We start from the raw sequence: 15331 nt of genomic DNA, 5'->3' as shown, positions 1-15331 counted from the left end.
ATTAATAAATAAAATATTTGTAAATAAAATAATCTCTTTAATATTACTTTAGACAATACTTTAAAAATACATGATTGTGTTATATAATTACTATTTTAATGAAGTTAATAATCTTACCATACATTAAAAACAGATTATTTTTAATTGTAATAATCAAATTATTTATGTCGTACTTTTTAGGTTACCTGCTACAAACTCACGGAACTCGCAACTTGCTCGTGATGATTTGGCTATACCGGACAGCATTGAGTTGTCACGAATCATGATGATAGTAGATGGTTGTGCTTATCATATATTTCGGTCCTAGAGAAAATTACTCAGATAGCCATTAGGTTACACGACATTTTCCCGAAAACTAGATGAGAAAATGTTGGTACTAACCAAATTCTCTAGGCAATACCGTTTCAATTTCTGCAGGTTAGTAACACTGTTAAAGTAGTAAATCCAAGGTTTGCAGAGTCGGTTTTGACGTATGCGCGCGTATATGTCAAACAATAAATATTATATAAATGATTTATGACATTTGATTTAATAAATGAATAAAAATTACACAAATAACTAAAAATATAGTGCATAGAGATGAACAAGGTGAACAAATGTTTTATATATTTATATGCAAGAGAAGAAATTTTAATATAATATATTAATATATTAATAAACTATACTAAATTATATTTTTATTATATTAAATTAATTAGTAATATAATAATTTTCAGTTTCTTTGATGTGCCTTGACAGACAAGATTTATGATTGAAATCTGGTTTTCCATATTAAAATCATTGTCAGCCGAGAAACAAAATCTGTGCAAAATAAAATAGAAACATAAAGAAGGAAGAGGGAAAAAAATAAATGGAGAATAAACAAATATATATTAGATAAGTAGCTAATATCTTTATAAAAAATCATGTATTCTATATGTGCTTTTTGTAGATGAACCGATTCTTTTCTTGAATTAATTTTTTGTTTCAGCTTCTTAGCCAATTGTAGAATGTTGACAGCTGGACCACCAGAGAACAATTTCTTGCCGAATAAAGCTGTCAAATTCTAAGCCTGCTACTTCTTCGAGTATGTCAAAATTGTGAGCAAAAAAGTTGAAATTATATTGTAACATCAATTAGATTTATCAACGGTGGAGTAACAGATTGATACAACAAACTGAGAGCAGGTTTGTCGAAATTGTTTGTTCTACAAAGCATATGTGCTGTTTGTCTCAGCAATGTACCGACATTATTTAAACTAAAAGAGATCCCAGATAGCACGGAGAGTTTAAAAAGAACTCAATTGTATGTCACCAATTATGTTACCAATTATCAATTCTTTTTGAATCTCTGTGCTATCTGGGATACTATTGTGTTTATCGTCAACCTGTCATGAACGCTTTCGATAGACCTGCTCATTGTTTACTGTTATTTTGTTATATAGTCTGCTGATCGGTATACACCTTTTATCTTTCAGCAAACAGAAAATGTGCTACCTACATTGGCTTTTACAAGAATGAGTTTAGAAGTAGCGATGGATGCTTGTCCAACAATCGAAGATCATTTCATAAGTGAATACACTATTTGATGTAAAATAAACCAAAATTATCTTTTTAAAAACGGTAAAAAAGACGCCAAGTGTATGCTGTAGAAAACACCTCTTAAATGTAAGATAGTCTTCATCTAATTCAACCCAAGTAATATCACGAGCCTTCTTATACTATGACTAAAATGTAACTTTAATTATTAAACTAATAATTATTTTAAATGAATTATACTCACAAACACACACACACACACATTAACTACAAAAATAATGATATCAAAATATTTCTTTAACGATAATTTGTTTTACTTCAAATAGTATATGTTTACTTACGAAATGATACTCGATGTTACAATGTGATATCAACTTTTTTGCTTACAATTTTGGCATACTCAAGGAAGTAGCAGGCTTAGAATTTGACAGCATACTCGGCAAGGAATTGTTCTCTGATGGTTCAGCTGTCAACATTCTACAATTAGCAAAGAAGCTGAAACAAAAAATTAATTCAAGAAAAGAATCGGTTCATCTACAAAAAGCACATATAGAATACATAATTTCTTATAAAGATATTAACTACTTATCTGATATATATTTGTTTATTCTCCATTTATTTCTTTCCCTCTTCCTTCTTTATGTTTCTATTTTATCTTGCACAGATTTTGTTTCTCGGCTGACAATGATTTTAATATGGAAAACCAAATTTCAATCATAAATCTTGTCTGTCAAGGCATATCAAAGAAATTAAAAATTATTATATTACTAATTAATTTAATATAATAAAAATATAATTTAGTATAGTTTAATATATTAATATATTATATTAAAATTTCTTCTCTTACATATAAATATATAAAACATTTATTTACCTTGTTCATCTCTATGCACTATATTTTTAGTTATTTGTGTAATTCTTATTCATTTATTAAATCAAATGTCATAAATCATTTATATAATATTTATTGTTTGACATATACGCGCGCATACGTCAAAACCGACTCTGCAAACCTTGGATTTACTACTTTAACAGTGTTACTAACCTGCAGAAATTGAAACGGTATTGTCTAGAGAATTTGGTTAGTACCAACATTTTCTCATCTAGTTTTCGGGAAAATGTCGTGTAACCAGCCATTATCGTAAACACCCAATAGCGCCAAAAGCATCGACATATAGGCCGGTATTCATAGTCGGATCTTATATTTAAGATCATCTTAAGTACTGTCTTAAGATGTCATCAGCCAATCACAGAGCCGTATTAGCATCTTAAGACATTGCTTGAGACGATCTTTAAATAAGATTCGACTATGAATACCGGCCATAGAACGGAATTATAGGCCGGTATTCATAGTCAAATCTTATTTAAAGATTGTCTCAAGCAATGTCTTAAGATGCTAATACGGCTCTGTGATTGGCTGATGGCATCTTAAGGCAGTACTTAAGATGATCTTAAATTTAAGATTCGACTATGAATACCAGTCATAGACCGATCTTAAGCTCAAGCATTACCTTAAGTCTAGCTTCGAGCCGACTTGAGACTTACTTAACCAATGAAATAACAGCATTGACGTCTCAAGATCGTGCTTAAGCTGGAACTTGAATAAGATTCGACTATGAATTCCGGCCATAGAATGGACTGATCATTGCGATAGGTTAGCGCGCGCCTGCTTTAGAGTGAGAGGTACTACATCTGTGGCCTATGTTTGTCTCTCTTGCAAGCTTCTGATTTGTTATTTCGTCCTCCTCCATGAATGGGGGGGGGGGACGAAATAACAAATCAGAAGCTTGCAAGAGAGACAAAATAGACCTCAGATGAGTACCTCTCACTCTAAAGCAGGCGTGCGCTAACCTATCGCAATGATCAGTCCATTCTATGGCCGGAATTCATAGTCAAATCTTATTCAAGTTCCAGCTTAAGCACGATCTTGAGACGTCAATGCTGTTATTTCATTGGTTAAGTAAGTCTCAAGTCGGCTCGAAGCTAGACTTAAGGCAATGCTTGAGCTTAAGATCGGTCTATGAATCCCGTCCTATGTATGTGGCCGGTATTCATAGTCGATTCTTATATTTAAGATCATCTTAAGTACAGTCTTAAGATGCCATCAACCAATCACAGAGCCGTATTAGCATTTTAAGACATTACTTGAGACGATCTTAAAATAAGATTCGACTATGAATACCGACCATAGTATCTCTATATTCTCATATATTCTGTCTCTTTTCGTGTTGGACATCCCCACCACTCCGTTTTCTAGAAGGAAAATGTCGTGTAACCGACTTTTGCATAACGCATAGTGCATGATGCATAAGAGAATCAATCAATCAGAGTCGTCTATTTCCTTCTCCCAAGGATAGAAATAAAGACTCTGATTGGTTAATTTTCTTATGCATTATGCATTTCGTGTTATGCAGAAGTCTGTGTGGGTGCCCTAACCTGTTGTTCCGCAGTGGAGCAGTGGAGGGGTATCTTCGGGATTGTCCCGCGATTTAATGCGAAGAAATGCCTTTATTTGATGATGAAACGAACAGTTGATGTTGATCATTATTAGTCTGTGTAGACGTGGTGCTTTTACTTCCAGAATTCAGAGCTTCCCGCACAAAACGTCAGTAAGAATCTAAAATCGACAGAATTTGAAGAAATTGTGAAATATCAATTTGATTTGACTACGAGCCGGGTGGTCGAGCTCAATTCTCAAGTACCCTAATATATTCAGATCCAAATGTAAGTTATTCGTAGTCAGATATTTTGAACAAGTAAAACACGTTTAATAAATAAATAAAATGTTTAACGGATGTTTTTATAGACTTTTATATTTTTTACTCCTTTAGTATTATCTTTTTTATTAAACAATTATTAATTTTATTAAACAATAATGTATTAGCATTATTTTTGAGAAAAATATTTCTTTTCTAAATATTAGTAGGAAGAAATAAAAATTTGACATGTGAGAATGCTAAATATTGGCTGTGTTTCAAGAATTACTGTCAGTACTAAAAATCTATAGTTTTCATTACATACTCTGTAGATTTTCAATACTAACAGTAATTTTGAAACACAGCTATTACGGGTCTGAATATATATAAAATATTCTCTATGAAATTGACAGATAACCTTGTGACTTAATGGTTAAGCATTCAGAGATTTATATATAAAATCGATTTTTGTTAACTGATTTCTCAAAGTACAAACAATTGTTTATTTGTTTTCTTTTTCTAGTCCTCTGTAATTCGAGAGTGAAAATAAAATGATGGAGTCAGTAGAGGATGAAACTGTATTTACACCTAGAGCATATCAAATAGATCTCTATGAAAGGGCAGTGCAAAGTAATACGATACTTTACTTGCCAACTGGTGCAGGCAAGACATACATAGCCGTCATGCTCCTGAAGCATCTGAGTGGAAATATACGCAAGTACATAGCTCTTTGTGAAAACTTTTCCCTGATTTGATCTAGCAATAGATCTTTTTTAAATTGTTATAATATGTTAGGGCACACAGAAAAACTTAAGCAATAACCAAATTAATCACAATCAAAAGCTTAAGACAGTAACATAGCAGTAACAATTTCAAATGCTGATTTCCTTACTGCTTAAGTTTCTCCATGTGCCATAGCCACTAAGTCTGTAAGACAAACTTATAGGCTTGTTCTTGGTAGCTGTACTGCTGTACTGGTGCAATAAGTTAGAATGAGAAAAAATATATTTGTCTCATTCTAATTTATTGCACCAGTGCAGCAGTGCAGCGACGAAGAACAGGCCTTATCTTATATCTGTGGAAGTTTTAAGAAATATAAGACTTAATTTAAATTTAATATACAACAAAATCCAAAATAATTAACCTAAAACAAACTCAAGTTGATTGCTATTTTGAAGGATATAAATATGCTACATATTAATGTTATTTATAGGTTGATGTTATTTACACAATGCTTCAAACGTTTATTTTATGTTTAGACCTTATCAAGAAGGTGGAAAACGCAGTATATTTATTGTAAACACAGTACCACTTGTAACTCAACAAGCAGACTATATAAGCAGACACACAGGCCTAAGTTGTAAAGGTTACAGCGGGGACATGAAGGTGGACTTTTGGCAGGAGTCGCAATGGTTGACTGAAATAGAGGAACATCAAGTATTAATTTATTTTAGTATTGATTCGACTTTTATTCTGGAATAATTAACAACGATTTTATATCTAGGTTTTAGTGATGACAGCGCAAATTTTCTTGAATTTACTTATACATGGATATATGAAGTTAAATAGAGTAAACTTAATAATATTTGATGAATGTCATCGAGCTGTATCTGATCATCCAATGAGACAAATTATGCAACAATTTGAAAATTGCTCCAAGGAAGATTATCCACGTGTTTTAGCTATGTCAGCAACATTATTAAATGCTAATGTAAAAGTATACAAGATTGAATCAACAATTAGGGTAAAAGATCACAACCTATCATCTTTTCATTAGTAATCTTAATTATGATCTTCAGATATCTTTAATAAAGTTAAACCCTCTATAGTCTTTAGAAATAACTTTCCATGCGAAAATAGCAACAGTAGAATCGACGGATTCTATTCAAGGATGCTGTACAAATCCAAAAGAAACTATTATTGAATATAAGGAATATCCAGTTCCAAATGTAATGGAAAAGATAACTCTAATTATAAGTACAACTATGAACAGTTTAAAAAATGTAATGTTTAATTTGGATCTAATATATAATGAATCCAGTAAAGAAATGCGGCCTAAATCAAAATCTTCTAAGCTACAGGCTATTTTCAATGATGTAGCAGGAACTTCATTAAACACTGGTAATTGGCTCATTTATTATGCACTATCTGAATGTCATATTTTTGAATCCTAATATATTTTTGATCTTTAAGTTTATTGCAAAATTTTTAATGAACATGCACCATAAGACATTATTTTTGTTATAGGCATATATGGTGGAAGCAAATCCGCTTTGTTACACTTAATCCAGCTAGAGAGTTTAAGAAGATACTCTGATGACCAAGTATGAATTGATTAAAATTTTTATTTTTTGAAAGTGTTTGGCAATATTTTATTTTAATTACTTAATGACTGTTGATCTTATTCTAGATGACAAATAATATTCTGGATTATCTTATTACGCAAGTAATGCTAATAAGAAAACTGTTTGATAATGAGATGAAGGATTATACAGAATTGGAACGATTGTACAAGTTAGTATAAAATATTAAAAAATTATTGAAGGTGATGATGCAATTTATATTGGTTGGTGACAGCAATATATATTGGATAATATATTTACAGATTTTCATCTGACCAAATTCACAAGTTATTTGAAATATTATTGGAATATAACAATAAATTAAGCAAACAAAAGTTTTGCTGTATTATTTTTGTCAAAGAAAGATTTATGACAAAAGTGATATATCATATATTAAAAGTAAGTTTCTTTTTTATGTGCTCTTCAATATATTTATTAATAATTAATTAGCAACTTAAACAATCATATACAAATTACTTTAAAAGTTTTTTACTCTTATAATAAAGTAGTAATCATAAATATCAATTTATTATTTAACATATTCGAAAAAAAATAAACTTAATTTTTAATATCTAAAATCTTTATTATTTCAGACACTAGCTGCACATGATACACAATACAGTTTTCTTTCGCCCGATTATGTGGTCGGATTTCAGAATAATCCTTACAAGAATAGTAGAGAAGTTTCGTGTATTGCAAAATGGAATAAGGAAGTATTGCAAAGGTAAAATATTTTATTTATTATTTTTCTATAAATAAACTGATAAATTTTATATGTATTATGAATAATTTTTTAACATCTATAATATAATTTTTATATGATTTTTACGCGTTTATATATACATTAAAATAATAATGTTTTGAACCTTTTAAATAATGTAAGTTAATCTCTATTTTGTGAATAGCTATGCATAAGAAAAATTTTTTTCATATAATTTTTATTCAAACAAGAAAGAAAATGTTTGTTAATCAACTTGGTAGAATTAAATAATTTGCTAAAAATGCTTTGCTGCAGATTTAAAAATGGCTCGAGTAATTGCATTGTAGCGACTGATGTCGTCGATGAAGGTATTGATATACCAACTTGCACATTAATAATACGATATGATATACCAATGGATTTTAGAGGATATGTTCAAAGCAAGGGTCGGGCACGCCACAATATGAGTAATTATATACTCTTAATGCGGAATAATGATCCAGATTTTCTTCAGAGATATTATCAGTTCAAAGATACAGAATCACAATTAAAAAGGGTAAGCATAACTATGTAGATAACTTTAAGACCCATATATTAATGATAAAGAAAAGCATAAGATTGATAATTTTTTTTTAGTTGTAAATATTTCTTGTCAGCAACAAAATTTAAATAGATATTTATATTGTCTGCTAACATTAGAATAATAATATAATATGAACGTGAATGGACAAAAAAATTACAATGCTAATCATCTTAAAACAAGAAAGAGAATTTTACAAATATTACAAACTTTATATTGCAAAACTTTTACAAAACTATCACAATAAAAATTTTTATAGGATGAAATACGTTTTTGCAAGTATTATAGGATTCTTTTTATTCTTAAAATAAATAGAATATATTACCTAATAGTTTACCTTTAGTAATGCACTATATATCAAAATTTGGTCAACTTTTCCAGTTATAATTAATAAAGAAATAATATTGTACAATAATATAATATAACGTAATAGTATAATAAACAGTTAAATAAGATATGAAAAAATAAATTAAAATGTTATAATTATGCGAAACTAAATAAGATTTTTAAAAAGTCTTTTTTTATTATTAGATTTTGGTGGGACAAAGCGATCAACGTAAGTTGCCTACACAAGGCGATATTATAAACAGTTTGTATACTGACTTTAAAATAAACCCATATACAGTAAAACGTAATGGTGTTGTGGAAAGTTGCCTAACAGAGGTAGCTGCGATTAGTTTGATAAATATGTATTGCAGTACTCTATTCAGATCTAAATTCGTTGGTTTGGTTCCGATTTGGAAGTTGTATAAAAAAGATGAATTTGGAAAAGAATTATATAAGGTATTATATAAACGTGTTTTTTAATATTTAATTTTTATGATTTATAAACAATTTTTATTGTGTGCGGCTCGGCAGATTTCTTTGAAATTACCAAATTTGTCGCCGTTGAAAACTGAAGTTTACGGCGATTTTATGGAGAGTATAGATGATGCTAAACGATCTGTCGCTATGAAAACTTGCATAAAATTGCACGAATTGGGAGCATTGACGGACAAATTATTACCTGCAACTGATGACGAAATCATGGAAAACTTGGACTTTTTGTTCCCAAATTGGATTAACGAAGATAATTATTTGTCTGGTACATATAAAAAAAGACGAGAACATCAGCTAAGAGTAAGTATATGTTTTACATGTATTAAATGAGATTTTATTTACAACAATTATTTATACAAAAAAGTAAAAAAGATTAATAAATCTTAGGCCTTGAAACAAATACTTGTTGAGATATAGATCTTTTTCATCATTATAGGAGATGCTCTATGTAATCTAAAAATTAAAAAATATGTCTACCTTTTCTTAGTAGTAGTGTACAATAATAGATTTCCATTAGACTATTTTGACTGTGCAAAATAACAAAAATGTATACTGTTGTCAGCAGTATATACTGTATATAATCTTGCACTCAATATACTGTATATAATTCCTAATAACAAATAACTAATGTATGAATGTTTTTTCTCTTTTGCCACATTATTTTTGCTTTTTATTGGCCATATTATTTCTGCAATGTAGTAAGATTTGAATGTAAGTCATTTATACATTAGTCATTTGTTATCAGTAAGATTGTAAGAACCGATATAAGGTTATTGTAAACAGAGAGCAATGCATTTTTATATTTTCTGCAGTTTAAACAAACAGATGGAAGATCTATTATTCCATACAAATAATGACAGACAATTTTTAGATCACATAGAACATCTTTGGTGGTGATAATAAAAATTGGCTCATATTTTAATAAGTACCTGCTTTAGGATCTATAATGATCTACAAACCTCTTTCTTGTTTTGCTGAATACTTGCTCTCAAAATTTGTAGCTTTCCTCAACTCTCTATATTATTTATAATTAATTTATACACACATCTACATATATATAAATCTCTGTTAATTTATAAAAATATTTTTGCAGCATCCATTAGCATTTTACAGTGCATACCCACAACCTGCACAACCATTATATCTTCATGTTCTTAATTTTACTTCTATTTATCCTACAGTGGGTTATGATAATAGAAGGATAGTTTTTTATAATTTGCTAAACGACAAAAGCAGCTTTGGTATTCTTTCCACAAAGAGTTTGCCAAAGGTAAAGAAACATTTACTAACATTTTGCAAAATTAGTTTAAATGCTAATTATGTTAATATAATTATTTTGTCAGATACCTTCATTTCCAATTTTCATGAAAGATGGAAAATTAAATGTCAATTTAATATCTAACTATACTATGATAATATTGAATGAAAGTGATATTCAATTGCTTAAGAGGTTTCATTTCGTATTGTTTAGTAATATAATTTCTGTTATTAAAAGCTTTATGGTTTTTGATAACGACAATTTTGAAAATTCCTTCTTAATTGTTCCATGTAAGTATGACTACAGATATAACATATTGTAACATAGTTGATTTTCATATTTAATGTATGTATATCAATATTAATAAAACTCTTAAATCCATTGTTTCAGTGAATGAACAGCAGGATATAAATTGGGACGCTGTTAAAACATATCAGGATTTAGATTTAATTCCGCCGTCTAAACCTTTTCATTTTAGGACCAGTGATTATGAATTAGCACTGGTTACTCCAACTTACAGAGGGTCAGCAGCGGTCTATGTAGTCACACGAGTGTGTGATGACCTTACACCTGAATCAGATTTTCCTAATGAAGATTTCGACACATTCACGCATTATTATAAAGAAAAGCATGGACTAATTATAGAAAATCTGGAGCAATTTATGTTGGAGGTGAAACCAATACCAGTCAAAATTAATTATATAAAACCGAGGTATGCTATACAAAGACAAGAATTATGTTATGGTAATACATACATAATTTGATTCATTTATACACAATTTGCAGGAAATTGCCTGACGGTCCAATGAAGTGTAAAAAAACGGATGAGACAGTGGAAGATCTTCAGGAACATTTAATTCCAGAATTATGTCAAAAAATAAATTTCCCGGCTGTATATTGGTTAAAAGCGACCACATTACCTTCTATTCTTCACAGAATTAATCAATTTTTAATCGCGGAAGATTTGAGAGTAACTATTGCAAAAGAGACTGAATTAGGAACATTAACATTAAAAGATTTGCCTTCTTTAAATATAGAGGAAGATGTTGAGAAATTAAGTGAAGAGGATTTTAATAATGGATTGGAATTGACAGATGATTCAATTGAGAAAACTCAAGCAAATCAAACGTATTCAGATTTAAATATGTTCGATTTTGGTACGTAAATATCTATATGTAAATATTTAAAATAAATTAATACTAATATCATAATTCTTTTCCTATTTATGATAATATTTACATTGGAATTTTTTTTCATAATTCTGTAATGGCTACGAAACAGACAATGATAATCCCTTCTTGAAGGACCAAGAACCTCGAGACTTATATCGTGATATAGATCACATTCAAATGATCGATATTCATTATTATCATCAGTTTATGTTTACAAATTGTGATAAAGATGAGAGCGCTATGGTAAGTAGGCTGTAGCAACATGTATCATGATAATCTGATATATGACAGAATATCTTTTGTCTACATGTCTTTAAAATGATCATATTTATATATGTAGAAAAATGTTAATAAGAAAGTCGGGCAGTACAGCGAAAGATCAACAGTATCAGCACCAACGTTGAATATTTTTAAGGATGAGCAGGATCTTTCACAAGGTCCTACTTCAGCAGAAATTATGCATGTAAGCAGAAGTTTATTATTTTTCATGTGTCATGCATAATACTTCTTATTTGATCCTCTATGGAGATAGTATTGCAAAAGAACTTTCGTTTCTCTGATGTAGCGAAATTTACCATTATACATAATTAATAGATCTGTACTTTTTAGCTGAATTTCACGTAAAAAAAGAGAAATGAGCAAAAAATTTAACTGAAAAAAAAAAAAAACAGATCATATATTTTATGTACTTTATTTATTGTTCACTAAGCACATTTACGCACACACGCGCGTGCGCGTGCGTTTCAATGTTTATGCTTATTACTATTTTTTCTTATACGCTATTTTATATATTAGCTTAATTATTAATTTTATTGTACTTTATACCATCGCATCTTCTCTTTCCTTTCGAGAACTTCTTTCGTTGCTTTTATCTTTTTCTCTTCTCTTAAGCAAGGGAATAATAATTACCATATAAGAGTTATTTAATTTTAGGCATTAACCACTAAACTGGGCTCAGATATGTTTAACTTGGAGCGATTGGAAACTTTAGGCGATTCCTATCTAAAATTTATTGTATCGCTATATTTATATCATAAATTTCCGATGTTTAACGAGGGTCATTTAACAGCGTTGAAGGGGAAAATTATTGGCAATCGGAATCTTTATTATTGCGGCAATAAAAAAGATATTCCTGGGCGTATAAAGAATGATGCGTTTGTGCCTATGAGCAATTTTATTCCGCCCGCATTTACGGTGTTACGCCAATTGCAAAAGATTTTACTGGATGAGTCAGTGGCGCCAAATGTGCTGTACGAATTTGAAATACCAGAAGTGGAGAGATTTACCGGATACATAAGTGAAGATACGAAAAATAAAATGCTGCAGACAGTGATGAATTGGGATAAGGGGGATAAACAAACTGGCGTCGAACATTATCTTGGTGTACAAATCCTAGCCGATAAAACCGTGGCAGATTCGGTGGAAGCGCTAATTGGCGTTTATCTCAGAGTAAGTTAGTTTGTAACTCTAAGTTATATCATTTTGATTTTAAACACAATGAAAATGTATGTTAATGCAACTAGTTGATCCTAATTATATTAAATTTATTATAAAAAATATCCTTTTATATTAGAGTAATGGTATAAAAGGTGCTGCAAAGTTACTCAAGTGGTTTGGTATACTGCCTGATACTGTTCAAATTAATGAGTTATTGGATAGCAGTACACAGAGTCCTGTAATAAGCAGTGGAGATCCTGACCATCACATGCCCTGGGCTGATAATATAGAAGCCAAATTTGGCTACAAATTTAAGAATCGAGCATTTTTATTACAGGTAAAATGATTATATATGTGATTGTAAAATGATATTTTAATAATATATTTTATAATTTATACTTTACTCACATCTTCGCGCGCGCGCGCGCACGCGCGCGCGCGTGGGTGTGTGTGTGTGTGTGTGTGTGTGTGTTTATATTTACAATGTACGAGACAAAATCGCAATTATATTTAAATCACGTTACATTATAGGCTTTTACACATCCATCCTACACGGCGAATGGAATAACCGAGTGTTACCAAAGATTAGAATTTCTTGGAGATGCTATTCTTGGTAAGTATAAAATTAGTATGTATGCATAATAGAATTATAATACAGAAGAATAGGATAATTATCACGGATATAAATGTAATGTATAAAATAATAAAAAACATTTACATTTCTTCTAATTCCTTTAAATCGCAATGATGAGTAAATAAAAGTTTTTTGATAATTTCAGATTTTTTGATAACTTGCTATATTTATGACCATTGTGGAATCTTAAGTCCTGGTGATCTTACTGATCTGAGATCTGCACTCGTTAATAATATAACTTTCGCTTGTTTGGCGGTACGGTATGGTTTACATACCGCCTTATTGGCCTATGCTCCAAAATTGCATGAAATCATTGATCGCTTTGTAAAATTTCAGGAAGAACGGAATTATGTAATCGATGATGAAGTACGTAATACAAATTTTGTAGCAAGTGTAATAAATGATATATATACTTTCTTTCTTTTCTCTGCAATACAGTTACTATATGTGTTAATCGAAGAGGAAGAGTGTAATCTGGTAGAGTATGTGGACGTCCCGAAAGTTCTTGGTGATCTATTCGAATCTTTAATCGGTGCCATTTATCTTGATAATGGTAAAGATCTTACAAAAATCTGGGAAATTATCTATTCTCTCATGCATAAAGAAATAGGTAAGAAATTGATAAGCGCACATGTGTTTGTATGTAAAATGCTAAAATAATTTAGGAATTTCTAATTAAATAAAGTACAGATTTGAAGAAAAAGAAGTTATTTTATTTTATGTATAATGCGCTATCGATGTTTTTATTGAAATTTTACTGTTTGTTTTACAGATAAGTTTAGTAAGTGCATACCTAAACAGCCTGTAAGAGTGATATATGAAAATAAAGACGTACGTCCTATGTTCCTGTAAGTATGATCACATACGTAGCGTATGTTATATACACATCACATGCTCTTTCTTTTACACACACACACACACACACACACACACACACACACACACACACACACATATATATAAAATGCATTTATGATTGCAGAGAAGCGACATTGATCAAAGGTACTGGCAGAGTTATGATACCTTTGAAAATCACTATCGATGGTAAAGAGAAATTGTTCCATGGGTTTGGTATAAACAAAAAGCAGGCCAAATGTGCAGCTGCAAAACAAGCATTAAAAAGACTGCAACTCGAAAAATAAGTTTTTTAAAAGATTGTTTCATATAACATACGTTTTTTTATATGCATGTTTATAAATGTTAATGTTTATAGATTTATGAGTTTCGAAACTGATCTTGTTTTCATATTAGCGCCACACTATGCGCGATTTATAATTCGTGAATTTTCGTCCATTCGCTATTGTAAACCTCTCACACTATTTGCGATTCGCAATATGTCATTCGTAATTCGTCGTTTCTTAGTTTATTTTACTTCGACTAGTTTCAGTAGTATAGATGTTTACTTGACCATCATTGTTCGTGTCAAAAATGTTTTCTAGAAGAGCACGATCATTTGTTTCCATTATAGCAGCCAAAATAAGAATTACAAATCATCCGATCATTGCGAATAGTGTGTTGCGACACGAATGGATTGATTCGTATTGATTCGCGTCCTTTGAGATTCGTCGAACAACCGCTCAGTCAGCGAATCAGTGTGAATGATGAATCGTTTTCTTTTTATATGAATCGCAAATACGCGCATAATGTGGCGCTAGCATCATGAATACAACGAAACTTTAGCCATTTGATTATGAAAGAATGTCCAGATATTGTATAATTGGTTGGTGCAAAAATTTTATAATTTATATATAAATATCAATTGTAATTAGTCTATTGTCTATGTACTTAGGTCTAATTTTTGGATATAAAACGATTAATTTTCTATTTACTTTGAATTTTCGTTAAATTTATAGATATTAACTTTTTTTACAATTAAAATATATAGTATATGTAAAATAAACTTTCATAGATTTTAAATGTTATTATTACAACTCGAAGCACGATAATATCATAGTATTATCGATTTAAATTTTCAAAAAGAAAAAAAAATTTAATGAAAACAGCATGTTTGAACAAGTGGAGAGATTATATGAAATTAATAAGAAATATATTAAGACTTACCCCTAGTCTACAATGAAGATTTAAGCTTCAAGAAACTGACCAATCACAGTTGATTTTTATAAAAATGCTCAATTGTAATTGGTCAATTTCTTACGGCTTAAAGCTTAAATCTTTA

The 15331-nt window shown here is 30.0% G+C and overlaps 1 protein-coding gene and 1 long non-coding RNA gene across 4 annotated transcripts; both read left to right on the top strand.

Annotated features, from left to right (window-relative positions):
- Positions 1-248: 248 nt before the first annotated feature.
- LOC118644874 lies at positions 249-2111 on the top strand. Of its 2 annotated transcripts, none has more exons than XR_004962663.1 (2): positions 249-588; positions 739-2111. It is a non-coding gene; the product is annotated as an uncharacterized LOC118644874 (long non-coding RNA). The 2 variants fall into 2 exon arrangements; XR_004962662.1 differs by having other exon boundaries at positions 717-2107.
- Positions 2112-3813: 1702 nt separating this feature from the next.
- LOC105840689 (endoribonuclease Dicer) lies at positions 3814-15144 on the top strand. 2 transcript variants are annotated; one of them, XM_036284600.1, is made up of 26 exons: positions 3814-4241; positions 4737-4931; positions 5473-5650; positions 5718-5957; positions 6043-6334; positions 6461-6537; positions 6624-6727; positions 6819-6954; positions 7149-7279; positions 7571-7811; positions 8367-8618; positions 8694-8954; positions 9748-9924; positions 9998-10202; positions 10303-10624; positions 10699-11069; positions 11194-11327; positions 11425-11547; positions 12018-12533; positions 12658-12858; positions 13053-13134; positions 13301-13410; positions 13492-13521; positions 13594-13765; positions 13928-14003; positions 14138-15144. In XM_036284600.1, the coding sequence occupies exons 2-26, from the start codon at positions 4765-4767 to the stop codon at positions 14295-14297; spliced, it is 4758 nt and encodes a 1585-aa protein (XP_036140493.1). In that variant the 5' UTR covers positions 3814-4241; positions 4737-4764; the 3' UTR covers positions 14298-15144. The 2 variants fall into 2 exon arrangements, with proteins under 2 accessions (XP_036140493.1, XP_012543146.1); XM_012687692.3 differs by having other exon boundaries at positions 3815-4241; positions 13301-13521.
- Positions 15145-15331: the final 187 nt, after the last annotated feature.

This window comes from Monomorium pharaonis, chromosome 3 (assembly GCF_013373865.1).
Source record: "Monomorium pharaonis isolate MP-MQ-018 chromosome 3, ASM1337386v2, whole genome shotgun sequence".
In the NCBI taxonomy this organism is placed as follows: domain Eukaryota; kingdom Metazoa; phylum Arthropoda; class Insecta; order Hymenoptera; family Formicidae; genus Monomorium; species Monomorium pharaonis.
The sequence above is the reverse complement of the archived record's forward strand: the minus strand, read 5'-3'. Positions and strand labels throughout refer to the sequence as shown.

Bases quoted from the DNA above. Each gene is read 5' to 3' on its own strand.
- LOC105840689 (XM_012687692.3), top strand. From the start codon at position 4,765: ATGATGGAGTCAGTAGAGGATGAAACTGTATTTACACCTAGAGCATAT. The intron at 7,280-7,570 runs GTAAAATATTTT...GCTTTGCTGCAG, and splicing joins AATAAGGAAGTATTGCAAAG to ATTTAAAAATGGCTCGAGTA. The intron at 10,625-10,698 runs GTATGCTATACA...CACAATTTGCAG, and splicing joins ATTAATTATATAAAACCGAG to GAAATTGCCTGACGGTCCAA.